The sequence below is a fragment of the Haliotis rufescens genome, unplaced genomic scaffold, assembly GCF_023055435.1.
Source record: "Haliotis rufescens isolate VD_foot unplaced genomic scaffold, xgHalRufe1.0.p SCAF_94, whole genome shotgun sequence".
Classification (NCBI taxonomy): domain Eukaryota; kingdom Metazoa; phylum Mollusca; class Gastropoda; order Lepetellida; family Haliotidae; genus Haliotis; species Haliotis rufescens.
This window is the reverse complement of record NW_025964388.1, coordinates 250,914-269,776: the sequence shown is the minus strand read 5'-3', so window position 1 is coordinate 269,776 and position 18,863 is coordinate 250,914. Positions and strand designations below refer to the sequence as shown.

Below are 18,863 nucleotides of genomic sequence, written 5' to 3'. Positions count from 1 at the left end.
ATTTTGCACTTCACACAGGCTACAGAACTGTATATGCAGTGGCCAAAGGTGAATGTGGCAGGTATCCATCCACTTCATAACATTTACCATGTGAAATGCATTAAATATTGGCTTACGTGACAATGCAAATGAGTCAAAACAGAAAATAAATAAATAAATATATTTAGATGTGGACAAAATACTCTTGGTCTTCAACTTGACCGTATGGGTGTTGCTAATATTGAGGATAATACTGTCTTATAATTGAGGATGAAAGTTATGTGTTATATTTGTTCTCTTCATGCGGGGAATGTTATTCCCAAAGACAGTTAACCATCATTAATTTTGTATAGAAAGGCTCTGTCACTTATAAAAAAATGATACCATGATAAAGTTTGCAACATTTCATATGCGTACGTGTTGACAACAAAAGAAAGTATTAATTAGGTAACTCCTACATAAATATGTCTGATGCAAATGTAGTACAATTGGTCAATTGGCCTTTGTACAATTGAATCTGACAAACTTAGCACATATTGAAACGTATGTAGGCACACATTTATTTATTCCCTAAAAATAATTATTTTATACATTTTTCTTGTTCTCGTGTTTGAAACCCATTAGAATGTTGAACATTCTTAATATGATAGCAATAAATTGTTTATCGAGGTTAAAATAAATTGTAAATGTGCTCTAATATTATTATTTTTGCGTCTTCTGATTAATAAAAAACGGTAACGGCTTCTCAATAAGCACTTGACTGAATAAGTCGTTTGCCAAATAGTATCCGAATACCGGTCCTGTACCACGCGAGTAAATTTGCTTAAAATAACCTCAAACCATAGTGTTATATTTTTAACCAAATATAAAGAGAATTCGTTTAACATACCTAATTAACAACGCTCCTAACGTTACAACACTAAACATACATAAGTACATAACTTTGTTTTGAGAAAGCTACTTTCTAAGACAAAAAAATACGTCTCTATGTAAAGTTGTTTACAGTTTCTAGGTTCGAGAGTAAAACTGTTTGGTTGTCACGATGGCAATGAATGACATGCGTGTTGATTTCAAGTTGATGGAGGGAGATATATCTTCTAAATAAATGGACGCTGAGAGGCGATGAATTATAGAGGATGGGTCGGACAAAACAATAGATAATTAATCAGCGGAAAAGAAGAAAGTCAGACCGCAACCTTGCACTCTTGGAATCATATCACCGCACGGGCACCTGCTGACTAAACACGCCCTCAGTTTGCAAGGGACCAAATATCGGCATTACTGTGTTGGAAATCGCCGAAAATGAAAGCATTTTTAAAAGGAGGTGAGGGCATGTTATGCCCAATGGGACCTAAAGTGACAACTATAGGAAGAGAAGGATGTGATATTATCATTCAGGTGTGTTCATAATGGATATGAGATCTCACAGCTTGTCAACGTTTCGTGTAATATTGAATATATGCTTGTGTAAACATGTACAACATATCGGACAAATTGATAATTTTGTACAATTCATACAACACTGTGACAATTAGTTATCGTTTAGATTATGTTTATCATAACTCTAATATCGATATTGTGTTGAAATATTATTTCATACCTGTGTGATTATTATCATGATATGGTATTTAACTGGTGTAGGTTCACTGACAAGATATAGCTCAACAGGTTTGATAATGTGAAATTGATCATAGTGACCGGGTAAACAAACATTAACAATCAGGGTGGAGAGAGTTTTCTAGGTTAAAACTAATATGCTATATTTAATATATTTACCTCTTCGAATCCTTGATATCAGTTTAAACAGTGTCATTAATGTAAACCAATTCTTATGCTATAGTAATCAGCTGATAATTTATGTAAACAATGCATTATATGCATAATTGTTATTGAAATTCCCCCATGATTTGAATTCCTTACTCAATAATTTGAATTTATTCCTCATACACAATGCCGATATATCATATCATGTCAATACTGCTAATGTTTAGAGCATTATCTGTCATATGTCAAAATATTTGTTTGGTTTCTGCCACAAAGTGACAATATCTGTTCAAAATCTTATAAATTCTAATGTTATGGTCATCCCTGAATGCAAACAATTGTGATACTTTTTTAATATTTTGTGGTATATATAAATCATTACTTGAATTTATTGTACTGGGTTTAAAGCTGCTTTTAACAGTATTCCACTTATATCACGGTGTGGCAGCATAATGTGGAAGGAAAGCCCCAAGCGATGCAGGTCTTAGACGTTTACCACTTCAGTGAAACCCACGAGCACGGGTATGGTGCTGACAAACCTAGAAACATAATCGGGGCGAACCAGGATTCAAAGCCACAATCATAGGTTTCTGGCATGCCCAAGGGACGCAACTCTGCAGAGCAAATTGCAGTGCCTTAGACGTGCCCCGTTAAACATAGGATACTGCTAGTCTTACACCATTTTCATCTTTTATCCAGCTCTCATTTTTCAAAGATGATGATGACGATTATTATTATAAGATCATAAAGAGTCACCATACAGAGTTGCTTACGTGAAACTGTCATATGTGCTGGTCATGGGTTCGAATCCCCGATTCCCCTTGATAATGATTATTGGTGTGTCTCCACCAAACCCTGATACAAGTTTGGTTTTACAGTATTTAACTTCCACATTAAACTATGTCGTGGTATATCTGAAATACAGTTCAAAGTGGCGTTATAACCTCCTCGCTCCGATTCCAAGCATTTTTCGCTGCTCTGACGCAACATGTTCATATTTCCAGATGCCCGGAGTGGACGCTCAGCATGCTGTTATAGAATTTCACGATCAGGAGGATTGCTGGGTAATCCAGGACTTAAACACGGCACAGGGTACATATGTGAATGACTGTCGGATACAGAACGCCACGGTGCGGGTACAGACCGGCGATATTATCAGATTCGGTTACAATGGCACTCCATATGAATTTCAGCATGAAAACACGAATACAGTAAGTACTTCTGAATATCAGTATCATCATTTTATTAATCATTAACAGCAGCAATATGCTGTTAACTATATTGCAGTCATTTGTTCTTTAAGTCACCTTTAGACTCAAACATCAAATATGTTTGTTTTTTCAGCAGTGACTTGAAAAATATTGAATTATGTATTTTCTGTGTGAACACTCGAATACTAGAATCAGACTTGACTTCTTTTTTGTGTGTGTGTTTGCTAAAACATTAATGAATTATTTCATGGAGAGATTTTATACTGTTGTCATGGTATATGTAAACCACAAATTTATATGTTCTTTACCTCGTAAAAAAATATGATAAATACATCACACAGTCAGTCCTAAAAGATATAGATAAAGATTGAATTAATTTATCTTCCGTTTTATTTTTATTTGTTTATTAGATGCTTTCTTTCTACATATTTTCTTGTTAAATAGATGAAGAATGAGGCTGTAACTGATATATTAAATGAAACATTTGCAAACAGTGGGGTAGATTCTAGAATGGTGAAAAAGATAATGATCTGGTCTGAAATATGTTTTTTGCAAAATCTGAATAATTTACCTGACGGCTTTAGCATGTCTAGCTGAAGAATGCTCATTGTGAAAAGTGATTTAGGAAACCTCAGTGATGTTTCATCTATTTGCTAAACAAAGTATTTCATTCAGCAAACATACTGGATTTAAACAAAAGCTAAACCAAAGTGTACTCTCAACTCAATATGTATTCACTAATGTTACCATGGTTAAGGACACATACATTACAAGTTGACACAGCACAAAGACTGTCATTAACGAGTCTGTATTCATAGGGCTTTGAGACCGCCTCTGTGGACTAGTGGTAGAGTTGTTTGGTTGGTTGGTTTGTCGTTTAACGCCGCACTCAGCAATATTCCAGCTATATGCGATCTGTAAATAATCGAGTCTGGACCAGACAATCCAGTGATTAATATCGTGAGCATCGATCCACACAGTTGGGATCGATGACATGCATCAACCAAGTCAGCGAGCCTGACCACCCTATCCCGTTAGTCGCCTCTTACGACAAGCACAGTCGCCTTCTAATGGTAGAGAGTCTGCCCGGAGAGCGGAAGGTCCGGGGCTGCATACTTGTTGTTACCCTGTCTGGTGCTTAGCATTAAGGGGCTAAAACAAGGACTGGTCGGCTCGGAGTCAGTATACTGTGTCTGAGTGGAGTATTCATGTTAAACTGCAGCATGGTAGCTCGGTGGGCTAGCACTATAAATCGGCATTAGTCCGGAGTAGTACAAGCAGCCACACACACATGTGCATGCAAGTCACTATATAAATGCAATAATCTTGGAGGTGACGTTAAACCCCATTTCACCTCATCTCGTAGGACTTTGTTGCAGTAAATGACACATTTTTCATACCCCTGAGGGAGCAGTCGGGTAGCCTAGTGGTTAAAGCGTTCGCTCGTCAGGCAGAAGACCCGGGTTCGATTCCCGACATGGGTACAATGTGTGAAGCCCATTTCTGGTGTCCCCCCGCCGTGATATTGCTGGAATATTGCATAAAACCGTACTCACTCACTCACTCACTCATACCCCTGAAAGAATGATTGATATATCACTGCAAACATTTAGATTTATGTTGACTAAATATTTTTAGAATATGAAGAAAAATATGGGCTATAATGCTGCATATGCAGGTCATATTTTGCACTTTAAGTAACGGGGGAAAAGACCGTACTCCCTTTTACAATTTTATTCTGTATCCTATTTTCCCAATGTTCTCATTGTATATCTTTAAGTACAGAGTAAACGACCTCGACAAGTTGTATAGGATATCCATGCCAAGCCATTCCAGCACACGGCTGGGTCAGTAACGACCCTGGCACAATGTACACATTGTTAGGGCTGAAATTAAAGACAGTGTTGTATTGACTATGTCAGGTGCAGGACTGGTGATTTATCCTTTATTGTGTGACTGTCATGGAGCTGTTGTGTCATGCCCTTAAAGTTGCCATGGTAATACATATCCTTCTGATTCTTCTCAGTGGAGGGGTAAAAAATATAATTCATTAGCATGTGTACTCTGTTGTCTCACCCAATACCAGGGGTGGTCGGGTAGCCTAGTGGTTAAAGCGTTCGCTCGTCACGCCGAAGACCCGGGTTCGATTCCCGACATGGGTACAATGTGTCAAACCCATTTCTGGTGTCCCCCGCCGTGATATTGCTGGAATATTGCTAAAAGGGGCGTAAAACCATACTCACTCACTCACTCACTCACTTAATACCATTATTTTCCCAAGACTTAAATTTCAAAGTAGGCACACAATTCATCATTTTTGTCTACTTTGTCCTCGGTAAACTTCTAAGAAATGCTTATAAAAAAATTAAAATAAATCATCAATTACAAAGGAAAAAAATTCAAATTTATGTAATTTAAATATTCACAGCACAATTCAGTAAATTTTACTAATTTCATGTATTTATTATTGTCTTTTTGAGTGAAATTTGTAAAAACAAGCAATTAATGAGATTGTTAGCGTTTCAATGCCTAGTGCTTCTATGGCTTTTTGTTATATTTCACCATAATGCTAAATGAGCATTTCATTAAAATGTTAAATAGGATTCGAAGATGCGTATTATTTCAATGGAACAACTTATTACTAGTGATTTAGAAGATTAACAGACTATAACCTGAAGCCACTGATCCTAGCACCATAGCCGTTATCATCAACAGTGTATTGTCCGTATATTATGCCACTAGCATACATTTGTTGTGACCCGTGAAGATCTGGGATAGAATAGGTCTTCAGCAACCCATGCTTGCCGTAAAAGCCGATTTTGCTTGTCTTAAGAGACGAGAAACGGGATCGGTTGGTCAGGCTCGCTGACTTGGTTGATGCATGTCATTGTATCCCAACTGCGTGGATCGATGTTCATGATATCAATCACTGGATTGTCTGGTCCAGGCTTGATTATTCACAGACCACTGTCATAAAACTGGAATATTGCTTATTGCGGCGTAAAAGAACAAGCCACCATTTGTTGCACTTTTCTGTAAATAAACCAGCCATGTAACATGTTAAAAAACAACCCTGTTTAAAACAAACAAACAAACAAACAAAGACTGTACCACTAATACATCGTCAGGGTTACTGTGGAATATTAGAAGAAAATTTGGCCATGCAAACAAACTGGAATGCCTGGCGTAGGAGGCGGAGTACAACCTCCTGGGCCTGCCAGTTTGTCCCGGTGTAGACCCCCTTTAGAAACGCTGTAGTTTTTATAGCTTGGAGGTATTGCTACACTTACAATGGTTTACATTGTAGGCATTTAGACAGTTATGAAAGTATTGATTGTGCTTATCAGGCCTGGACAAAGGCAGACATTGAACACATAACATAGAAGCCGGGTTGTGTCATGTAGCGGGGATTAAGCCGTGTCAAGTGTGTACAGAGGTGTTGTCGGAGAGACAAGCTTGGATACACTAAACTTTCTCTTAACAACAGGGGCAGTGTAGTGGTGAAAGCGTTCGCCCACCATGCCTAAAAGCCGAGTTTGATTTTCCACCTTGGTACAATATATACCCTTGCTATATTATGGCTGGAATACCGTGAAAGGCACAAAAGCCAACACACTTAACAACAGTCTCCATGGCAACACTACATTCAGGCCTCAAAGCTGCGACTGTTTTAATTGACATTTAAATAATATTTTTTTAAGCAGTCACCACTTTCCATTATGGTGAAGGAAAGTAAATAGACACTTCACCAAAGCTTTTTTTTAACTTATTTTGTCTTGACACTGCTATAAACATACATCAAAATGACGTTGTGCTATAAAGACGTAGAAGAAAAGGACAATGATGGAGTGTGGTTACAGTCGCGGTTGCTAAGCGACACTCACACCAAGACTGCCTGAAAGTGTGGTACCAGCTGGCATTGATTTTTTCTTTGAAATACGATACAATAGATGCGAGTTGGCTGCATACTTTTTTGTGGTCGTACCACTCCTGGTATTTTTATGCTTATGGTGTGGGGTGTGTGGAATTAAAAAGACGCAAACTTCCATAATTATAATCATAACTTTTGGAGTCCCGTGATAATTTCATCTCACCTTTGATAGCATTCAAAATAGCATTAGGCTAGACTTTTTTTTAAAAAACTTTTTTAGATTTATTTTCTTTTCTTTTGTAGTACACAAACAATAAGTTTACAGAATATAGTTCACATACAATCTTAAATACATGCAAGTTACAAAGTACATCTATTGATGATAACAAACAAACCTTTATATAAAACTTGGTTTACAAGTCTGCTGACAAAAAAATTGGAATGTGGGCTAGATCAGAACTATGTAAAATGTTTTAAAAAATTCATATACTGTCGCTATCAATAAAAAGAAATGATTTAAGACACTATAATTAAAACCTGTTGAACATAAAACTTAAAATGTTCAAAACACAGTGAATGATAATTCATTGCGACAGATCGGAAAGTATAGATTCAATGATCTATTGCATGAAAAAGCCGATTCAGCCTAAACATTTGTTGTTTCTCTACGCCTTCTATCTACTTAACATTTTGTAGTAATAAAATGTAATATTTGAAAACAGAATTATTATTTTTTATTTTTTAACCTACCAAATTTATTTTTGGGTCAAAAATCTATATCCCCCTCCAAAAAAGGCCTGGTGTTAAACCCCAGCTGCCATTCGCAGTACTAGGGAATAAAGGATAATATCATGTCAGATTTAAACTGAGAAACCAAATAAAGACAATGAGGCGCTACAGAGCTACAGATAAGCTGTGTATTTGAGTAAAATACTCCCCAAAAATATTCAAAACCCAATTTCTTTCAATTATCTTACGTACTGAAACGCATGTATTAAATGAAAAACTCAAAAAACAGCACACGTAAACACCCAATGAAGCTTTTTCAGCATGCGTACAACGGAGGTAATTTCTAAAATACAATTATAAACTAATTTACTTTCTGAGTCAAGCCTATATATTTAGAACAGTTTTATACATTTAAAACATTATTTCATTTTTTTTAAGTCTTAGAAATTTCACTTATTTTGTTAAAAATCCAATAGAGTGATGAATGGATGGGTGAAAAAATATTGGTTACCCAATGAAAAATGTAATAACCCAATTAAAATAGAAATCCTAGAGTAAAAACTCAATTGCTCAAAAAGTTATCGGGAGCTCTGGCTTTCCCTGTCAATATTTGCACATTCTATATTACAACTGAGAATGTTCATGATAGAGATCTATTGCAATCCATTGTAAATGTTGTTCTGTAGGATTTGATGCCAGGCTTTGTGTTATCGTTTAAACTTTACCAGGTTTACCCAGGTGCAGGAATTTATCACCAAACATACCCGAGGACACCGAGGTTATAAAATCTTGGTGCAAGTTGTATGACATGTTTGAACAAGTATCGTAGAAAGTGTAAGAAATATGACATTGATGATAAACTTGACGATGACAACAGTGATGCAAATGGGATAATTATTTCACTTACCGTATTCAACGTAATAAGCGCCCCGCTCCAATAAGCGCCCATGGCGATATTTGCTAATATATTTGCTAGTGAACAATCCCAATTAGCACCCTTCCGATTGACAATGTACAAAAGACTTATTTATTTGCTTATAATATGCACTCGTGTGTTATATGCACCCTTATTATGGGCAATTAAAATCTGGAAAAATATGTCTGTCGTATATAAACATTTCAGGCTGTGTGCATAAACCACAAAATTTTTCTTTCAACTGTTTTTTTCACAAAATAATATTCTAATTAGAGCCCCCTATTTCTAATTTTAAGAGCGCCCTGGGCGCTTATTACGATGAATATGGTATGTTTGTTCATGTTGTTTGTTTGTTTGTTTGTTTAACTCTGCACTCAGCAGTGTTTCACTTATGTGAATGATTGAAATAGGTTGAGAATGACATCATTGGTAGTTTATATTTCTTTCACTTATGTAAATAATGTTGATTTGAATTGACTTATATGAATTAAAACTTAAAGTTTTACATGTTTTCATTTTTCATTTTTCATTTTGCTTTGTTTTAGTTGCTTTATCGAATGAGAGGCCCTTTGGTATGATTATGAATATAGTCAAACTTTTACTGCGTAAATCTCTTAGCTTCTCCTTTAGATGTTATATACCCTTTTCAGTGTCATTAAACTTTGCATGGAATCTTAAAAGTTTCTCATCTGAAATCTTTCTATTTCGACAATATTCCTCATAGTTATCAATATGTCAGTGTCCTCAATCATTCATTTGTAGAATGATATATTTTGGCTCAGATTTTTGTTTTGCTGATTATATTTATCACACTGGAAGAAACTGAAGTTGATATTACAATATAAAATTGAGTTAGTTTCTATTTGTGTTTGTTTGTTTGTTGTTTAACGCCGCTCTCAGCATTATTCCAGCTATATGACAGCAGTCTGTAACAAATAAAGTCTGGGCCAGATAATCCTGTGTTTGACATCATGGACGTCAGTCCACACAATTGGGATACGATGACATGCATCAACCAAGTCACTGAGCCTGACCACCCGATCAATATACTGACCTCTTACAACAATTGACCCGTGAAGATCGGGGGTAAAATAGGTCTCAGTAACCCATGCTTGCCGTAAAAGGCGACTATGCTTGTCGTAAGAGGCGACTAACAGCTCGCTGACTTGACTGATTCATGTCATCGTATCCCAATTGCATGGATCAATGTTCATGATGTCAATCGCTGGATTGTCTGGTCCAGACTCGATTATTTACAGACCACCGTCATATAGCTGGAATATTGCTGAGTGCGGCATTAAACAACAAACCAACAAACAAATCTGACAACAATTGGGGATTGCTGGGGATGTATATTCCTAAACGGAATCACCAACCATCTATGGTGTCATGGGTGGCCAAGTATGTTGCGTCTCTAAGGTTTGCCAGGAATGTATTATTGTGTGTTCGATTCCTGGTCCACCAGGATTGCTTTATCAGTATTATACTTGTACTCGTGGGTTTCAACAAAGTTCTAAGACGTTGTCAACTCACATAGCTGAAATACTGTTCAAAGCAATGTAAAACTTAACTCACTGTTTTATTTTAATCTGCTATGTCTCTAATGGTGAATGATATACCGACATTTTGTATTAACCAGTGTAAAGTCATCAAAAGATCACTCACATTGCTTGGCAGTTTTAATGAAAGTAAGAATCATTAGAGATGCTATGGCGGCAACTTCTATACAAGTGCATTTTAAATCTCCAAACGTAATTTAGTAAGGAGTTTTGATTTATGAGCTGTAGACAGGGTAAATAGGAACATATATGATCAAAGTTAATTTTGTTATTTTGTTCCAGGCAGATCAGAAGATAGAGCCATGCTCCTTAAGATACATATTTCTTTCAGAATTCGGCTAATTAACATTTCTCTCAAAATGACCCTTTTGTTCACAATTTGCAGGAATGTCCAGATTTAAAATCTGATCCAGTGCAACATTTTGCTGGGGTGAGATTGTGTGAGGTCACATGACATGCTGTGTGATATATAACATATAACATCATATACACCTGTATTATACACTGAGGTCTCTCATCTGTGGCATATTGAAGAGTTACTTGCAGAAAGGATGAATCAAGTCTCCAATGACATTACACATGACGTTATTATACATCATGATGAAAATGACATGCACATGACGTTATTATACATCACGATGAGAATCACATACACATGATGTTATTATATATCACGATGAGAATCACATACACATGACGTTATTATACATCACGATGAGAATGACAGACACATGACGTTATTATACATCACGATGAGAATGACATACACATGATGTTATTATACATCACGATGAGAATCACATGCACATGACATTATTATACATCACGATGAGAATCACATACACATGACGTTATTATACATCACAATGAGAATGACATACACATGACGTTATTATACATCACGATGAGAATCACGTACACATGACGTTATTAAACATCACGAGAATCGCATACACATGACGTTATTATGTCACCTTTGTGTATGACACATGATGTTATCCATATCTTGGAGGAAAATAGTGTATCCAAAATTGTGAAGTACTGACGACCCCTTTAGGAAATTTTATTTTTATTGTTAATGAGGTAATACTAATACAAGATCTAACATCTTTATTCCTTAAATTTGTGAACTTGCTAGTGTAAGATTTACATGGGATATATACAACATATAGGAGAATACAACATGGATATGAGACCGACCCAGGATCTGACATATATCTGATATATAGTTCTACCTCTGTTTTGATATGCCATCTTCCAGTATATCATGATATATCTACTTCTGATATATATGATATATCTACCTCTGATATGAGACATCTTCTGATATATCATGATTTAACTACTTCTGATTTATATATTTCCTCTCATGTTGATAATCATGTATTTACCTCTGATATTTTGATATATCTACCTCTTGTATATCATGATATATCCCTATCTGATATAATGATATATCCCCTTTTGATATAACCTCTGATATAACATTTAACACTACATGTGTATCATTCTCTCTATAATCCCATTATGACGTTATATTCAACTATAAACAGTTATATGTAGCATAGAGGAATATGCATGTCGTATCGTATGGTCTCAACTAACAGCCTTTCCACACACTTTTCTGTAACAGCGTTTGATGTCTTTTGTTTTCGCAATATGATATTCATTTTTTAACTTATTTAATGTTAACTGTTATCTGTCGTCTTTAAAATGTTTGATCGGTGGTCTAAATGAAAAAACAAAGATTACATCCAGTTTATTTTTAGTCTGTTGTATTTGCATTTGTAGAGGTGATAGGGATGTTTATGAATCTATGCTTCATTAAAAATAAGACCCATGAAGATCCGGGTAGAATAGATCTTCAGCAACCCATGCTTGCCGTAAAAGGCGACTATGCTTGTCGTAAGAGGCGACTAACGGGATCGGGTGGTCAGACTTGCTGAATTGGTTGATGCATGTCATCGTATCCCAATTGCGTAGATCAGTGCTCATGATGTCAATCACTGGATTGTCTGGTCCAGACTCGATTATCTACAGACCGCCGTCATATAGCTGGAATATTGCTGAGTGCGGCGATAAACAACCAACAAACAAACAAACATTAAAAATAAATCACACGATGAAGTAGTCGTCAGTTGTAATGGTCATGATGATGTAGAATACAGAAGATATTTTTTGTAATAACTGCAATCAGTGAAGTTGTGTGTTGTGCCTCATCATGGCTATTGTACAATCGTTGTGTTGGCTGCAGCTGTTGTCGACAGACATGCAATAGAGTACTGGCCAGTGACATGAACATGAACTAATTACTCACCTGTCTGTTTGACGAGGGAGCGACGTGATACACCTGACAGATCCCATGAAAAAAACATAGGGGCTATATCTAATTAGCCTGTAGGTCTCAGACTGACATGGTCTCCCTGGCATGGTTTAATGCTGGATGTTGTTTGTTATTCATGGACTCGTGTTTAATGGCGAAAGGTAAAGACAGATACTTTCTGTTGATGTTTTCATTGTTTGAAATTTAAAATATTTTTATATTATTTAGATGAAATTCATTTGAGTATTTAATTGAGTATTTAATTTGTATTAAATCTGTATTAAATCTGAAACAATTTGTATCCTTTTGAATGTTAAGTTTATGAACAGTGGGCACAATAACGTTGGAAATTCCAGCCTAGTTTGGCAAGGGTGGAAACTGGACTTTCATAGTCAGTTAACGCCTTTGCCCAATCTCATTAAAATCAGATCTTAGTTCTTGCTACCGCTAAACAAAGGTCTGAGGACATCCCATTAGGGGTCACGTCAGACCAACCTTGTGCGAACTTTGACCGACCAATGGAATGACCAATCAGAAGGCAGCTTTCTCGTGCTTTATGGCACTAATTTCAAAATGGCGACTACGCTTCGAAACATATTTTGACAAATTCTCGATTACAAATTTGAAACCTAAACAAAAGAACATTCTTTCGTGGTTGCATGATTAGAAATCACATTCTGACTGTCACTTTCATAATCTGGTAAGCGATGCTTTGATTGGTCGGATGAAAGGTCGTTCTGACATGACGCCTAATGGGATGTCCTCAGATCTTTGTTTAGCGGTAGCAAGAACTGAGGTCTGATTTTAATGAGATTGCTCCTGTGCCTTGGGAAGATGGGTATATTGAAGTAGATATCGTAACATATTGCAATACAATTGTTTTGAAACTTGTGAAGTTCTACAATGTAGATATCACTTGATCTCACCCAAGCCATATCCTGTGGGAGCCAGTTTTGGAAGATAACGTGTGTTATGAAATTTGAGGTAGTCTCACTGCAGATTAGATATCTCTTATTTTTCAATATATATTCAACATAAAACTGCCCTGTACAACAGCCGGTAGACTGAAGCATACTTGTAACTCTAAGAGAATCTTTTGCTTTTAATTTGAAGGAGATTAACAAATGATGCATTGGGAGCGTTTTATCTGAAGCTGAGATACAAATCTCCGTTATCCTTTATTCAGGGATTCTGTCTAGCACCTGATACAAGGCTTTGAAAGATTGAAATACTCCTTGGGCTGGCATGTTGTTTACTGTAGAGTCCTCTCGCTCAGAAGATATTTTGATTTTGAGCTGTGGTACTGGAAAATAGCTATACATGTACAATGTTTTAAAATAAGCTTGAATGTCAATGTACCCTTGGCATTACCCTAATAATACAATTAAAGATTTAGGAGTCTTTCGATTGTAGTCCTTCAGCAAAAAACCTCTCAACTCATCTCATCTCTTAAAATCAGATCTTAGTTCTCACTATGCTAAACAAAGATCTGAGGACATCCCATTAAGGGTCACGTCAGAACGACCTTTCATCCAACCAATCAGAGCGTCGCTTACCAGAGCATGAAAGTGACAGTTGGAATGTGTTTTCTAATCATGCAACCATGAAATACTTAACATGGGGTATTCCGAACGACAGTTACGGGTTTTACGATTATATCCATACACTCTAGGCCATCTAGAAGTCATTCCAGAATGTTCTTGTCAGTTTTAATTTTTTTAATCGAGAATACGTCAAAATATGTTTCGAAGCATATTCGCCAGTTTGGCAGATTTTTAAAGAAATGTTCCTTTTTTTTGGCCTGTTTGTTAATTAGATCATGTTTTTCGCTTTTAGATCCACCATCCGCAGTCAGAAACTTCCATATATCAGCCTTTCCCTCACAAATCAATCATCAGCTGTTCGCTTTCGCTTTGACATTTGAGCGTCAGTAACGAGTCACAAAAAAAAATAATTCAAAACTAATTATCTCCCTTTAAAAACTAGTTTCGCTACCTGTTGCGCTAACACACTTCTTCCTGTTTCTGTAACAGGCAGTTGTCAAGTGTGTCATCTATTTGTGATATGTTCCTGACATTGGTACAATGCGAGAAGCCCATTTCTGGTGTCCCCCGCCGTGATATTGCTGGAATATTGCTATAAGTGGCGTAAAACCATACTCACTCACTCTTTGTGATATGAGTGACAAGTATTTAGTTGTTATTTAACTTAGATTATGTGAGAGATGAAAACAAAATTTACGTTCAAATAGATCTTAAAACAATAAGAGATTAATTGATACGATTGAAATATTTGTATTCACGCTGCACATTGACGAGCGGACGAGTGGAGTTTTGGGGCCCTGGAGTAGTATATTGTTTCCTGGTCAACCTCATGTCCTTGTCTCCCCCCTTCCAGGTGCTGTATCCCCCCGTGCAGCCCCGCCCAGGGTCGGCCTGGCCCCAGCCAATCACCATCTACGACCAGCAGCAGCAACATCAGCAACAGCTGCACAGCACCACCAACCTGCCGTACCTTGCAACATCCACAGCACCTCCAGCCTCGGTCACCTGGACAGGGACGACCCAGGTGCCACTGCCCCGCCCCCCACTCAGGTCACGCCCACTGTCAGCGGGGGCGTCGGCTGTAAGACGAGGACCATGTGACATGAGGTTCGCGGGCGTGACCGGGCCACCTGTTGGGGGTCCGTTGCCAAGGAGCACTTCAGGGGGTAAGATTTGATTGGTTAATTGTTGAAGACACATAAAAGACACACATTTCACAATTTATTTCTTAAGTGTTCCTACTCTCATACTGAACTGTCATAATCAGATCTAACTGCCCAGGATCTAACTGCCTCAGGGTCTAACTGCCTCAGGGTCTAACTGCCTCAGGATCTAACTGCCTCAGGGTCTAACTGCCACAGGATCTAACTGCCTCAGGGTCTAACTGCCTCAGGGTCCAACTGCCTCAGGTTCTAACTGCCTCAGGATCTAACTGCCTCAGGGTCTAACTGACACAGGATCTAACTGCCTCATGACCCAACTGCCCAGGATCTAATTGCCTCAGGGTCTAAATGCCTCAGGATCCAACTGCCCAGGATCTGACTGCCTCAGGGTCTAACTGCCTCAGGATCTAACTGCCTCAGGGTCTAAATGCCTCAGGATCCAACTGCCCAGGATCTGACTGCCCAGGGTTTAAAAGGGTACAATGAAAAGGAAGGCAGCTGACTCTATCTCAATTTTACAAGTGCCTTATTATTTTCTGGCCCATGGTGTCAAGTTTGAAGATGGATCAAACATATTGTCTTCTTGGCACACAATTCCAAAGGCAATGTTTATGAGTCTTAAGTACCCTGTGGTACATATGATGAAAAAAGTCACTGTTGTTTCCTAAAAAAATGAATCTTGGCAGACAACATTGTAATTTCCTTCTCTGTCAGGTCTTCAGCAACCCATACTTGCCGTAAAAGGTGACTATGCTTGCCGTGAAAGGCGATAAACGGGATCGGGTGGTCAGGCTCGCTGACTTTATTGATGCATGTCATCGTATCCCAATTGCGTGGATCGATGCTCATGATGTTAATCACTGGATTGTCTGGTCCAGACTGGATTATTTACAGATCGCCATCATATAGCTGGAATATTGCTAAGTGCGGCGGTAAACAACAAACAAACAAACAATCATCTGTCAGACAGCTAGACAGGAAGTGGCTGTACAAACACGTGGCTAATTGCGGCCCTCCGGCCTCGACTGCTGTACAGCCAGGGTTAGATACGACCACTGGTCAGTTAGTCTGAGACTAGTGAAAATCCAGAGGGACTGGTTGTTTGTAACAAAATCTAGCTATTTTGCATTATCCACTGGTCTGAAATGAGCTCCAAACAAGTAGATACGACCTCTGTGTGTACCTCTGACAGCTGAGCCACACACTGTAAACTATAGGATATGTCCAGGATAAAACATGCCTCCATGGTTTGGGTTGAAACTGTAAAACTGCGTGCGAGGGAAAAGGCCCTCGGGCGTGTTTTATTATAAGTTCATGAATAGTGCTTTTTATTTCAAAAGTAATTGCAATTATTACGTCTTTTAAGTCTTTCATGATTTTGAATGTGATGTGTCTTGTGAGGATGTTTCTCTGTTAGGATGTTTCTCTGTGAGGGTGTTTCTCTGTGAGGATGTTTCTCTGTGAGGGTGTTTCTCTGTGAGGAGGTTTCTCTGTTAGGATGTTTCTCTGTGAGGGTGTTTCTCTGTGAGGATGTTTCTCTGTGAGGGTGTTTCTCTGTGAGGATGTTTCTCTGTTAGGATGTTTCTCTGTGAGGATGTTTCTCTGTTAGGATGTTTCTCTGTGAGGGTGTTTCTCTGTGAGGATGTTTCTCTGTTAGGATGTTTCTCTGTGAGGATGTTTCTCTTTGAGGGTGTTTCTCTGTGAGGATGTTTCTCTGTGAGGGTGTTTCTCTGTTAGGATGTTTCTCTGTTAGGATGTTTCTCTGTGAGGATGTTTCTCTGTTAGGATGTTTCTCTGTTAGGAGGTTTCTCTGTGAGGATGTTTCTCTGTGAGGGTGTTTCTCTGTTAGGATGTTTCTCTGTTAGGAGGTTTCTCTGTGAGGATGTTTCTCTGTTAGGATGTTTCTCTGTTAGGATGTTTCTCTGTGAGGATGTTTCTCTGTGAGGGTGTTTCTCTGTTAGGATGTTTCTCTGTGAGGATGTTTCTCTGTTAGGATGTTTCTCTGTGAGGATGTTTCTCTGTGAGGGTGTTTCTCTGTTAGGATGTTTCTCTGTTAGGATGTTTCTCTGTGAGGATGTTTCTCTGTGAGGGTGTTTCTCTGTTAGGATGTTTCTCTGTGAGGGTGTTTCTCTGTGAGGATGTTTCTCTGTGAGGGTGTTTCTCTGTGAGGGTGTTTCTCTGTTAGGATGTTTCTCTGTGAGGATGTTTCTCTGTGAGGGTGTTTCTCTGTTAGGATGTTTCTCTGTTAGGATGTTTCTCTGTGAGGATGTTTCTCTGTGAGGGTGTTTCTCTGTTAGGATGTTTCTCTGTTAGGAGGTTTCTCTGTGAGGATGTTTCTCTGTGAGGGTGTTTCTCTGTTAGGAGGTTTCTCTGTGAGGATGTTTCTCTGTGAGGATGTTTCTCTGTTAGGATGTTTCTCTGTTAGGATGTTTCTCTGTGAGGAGGTTTCTCTGTGAGGATGTTTCTCTGTGAGGATGTTTCTCTGTTAGGATGTTTCTCTGTGAGGATGTTTCTCTTTGAGGGTGTTTCTCTGTGAGGATGTTTCTCTGTGAGGGTGTTTCTCTGTTAGGATGTTTCTCTGTTAGGATGTTTCTCTGTGAGGATGTTTCTCTGTTAGGATGTTTCTCTGTTAGGAGGTTTCTCTGTGAGGATGTTTCTCTGTGAGGGTGTTTCTCTGTTAGGATGTTTCTCTGTTAGGAGGTTTCTCTGTGAGGATGTTTCTCTGTTAGGATGTTTCTCTGTTAGGATGTTTCTCTGTGAGGATGTTTCTCTGTGAGGGTGTTTCTCTGTTAGGATGTTTCTCTGTGAGGATGTTTCTCTGTTAGGATGTTTCTCTGTGAGGATGTTTCTCTGTGAGGGTGTTTCTCTGTTAGGATGTTTCTCTGTTAGGATGTTTCTCTGTGAGGATGTTTCTCTGTGAGGGTGTTTCTCTGTTAGGATGTTTCTCTGTGAGGGTGTTTCTCTGTGAGGATGTTTCTCTGTGAGGGTGTTTCTCTGTGAGGGTGTTTCTCTGTTAGGATGTTTCTCTGTGAGGATGTTTCTCTGTGAGGGTGTTTCTCTGTTAGGATGTTTCTCTGTTAGGATGTTTCTCTGTGAGGATGTTTCTCTGTGAGGGTGTTTCTCTGTTAGGATGTTTCTCTGTTAGGAGGTTTCTCTGTGAGGATGTTTCTCTGTGAGGGTGTTTCTCTGTTAGGAGGTTTCTCTGTGAGGATGTTTCTCTGTGAGGATGTTTCTCTGTTAGGATGTTTCTCTGTTAGGATGTTTCTCTGTGAGGAGGTTTCTCTGTGAGGATGTTTCTCCGGGAGGATGTTTCTCCGTGAGGATGTTTCTCTGTGAGGATGTTTCTCTGTTAGGATGTTTCTCTGTGAGGAGGTTTCTCTGTGAGGATGTTTCTCCGGGAGGATGTTTCTCCGTGAGGATGTTTCTCTGTGAGGGTGTTTCTCTGTGAGGAGGTTTCTCTGTGAGGAGGTTTCTCTGTGAGGATGTTTCTCTGTTAGGATGTTTCTCTGTGAGGAGGTTTCTCTGTGAGGATGTTTCTCTGTGAGGATGTTTCTCTGTGAGGATGTTTCTCTGTGAGGATGTTTCTCTGTTAGGATGTTTCTCTGTGAGGAGGTTTCTCTGTGAGGATGTTTCTCCGGGAGGATGTTTCTCCGTGAGGATGTTTCTCTGTGAGGAGGTTTCTCTGTGAGGATGTTTCTCCGGGAGGATGTTTCTCTGTGAGGATGTTTCTCCGGGAGGATGTTTCTCTGTTAGGATGTTTCTCTGTGAGGAGGTTTCTCTGTGAGGATGTTTCTCCGGGAGGAT

The 18,863-nt window shown here is 38.4% G+C and overlaps 1 protein-coding gene across 5 annotated transcripts in view; it reads left to right on the top strand.

Annotated features, from left to right (window-relative positions):
* Positions 1 to 1,003: 1,003 nt before the first annotated feature.
* The window catches only part of LOC124137682 (forkhead-associated domain-containing protein 1-like), a 53,499-nt gene continuing 35,639 nt past the window's right edge, over positions 1,004 to 18,863 (top strand). For 4 of the 5 annotated variants that reach the window (XM_046504087.2, XM_046504085.2, XM_046504086.2 and 1 more), the window contains exons 1-4: positions 1,004 to 1,377; positions 2,748 to 2,954; positions 10,415 to 10,459; positions 14,750 to 15,062. In XM_046504087.2, coding sequence (XP_046360043.2) covers positions 1,282 to 1,377; positions 2,748 to 2,954; positions 10,415 to 10,459; positions 14,750 to 15,062 — 661 coding nt within the window. In that variant the 5' untranslated portion in view covers positions 1,004 to 1,281. The remainder of the gene's footprint in view (positions 1,378 to 2,747; positions 2,955 to 10,414; positions 10,460 to 14,749; positions 15,063 to 18,863) is intronic. The other variant, XM_048391639.1, reaches the window with a different exon arrangement.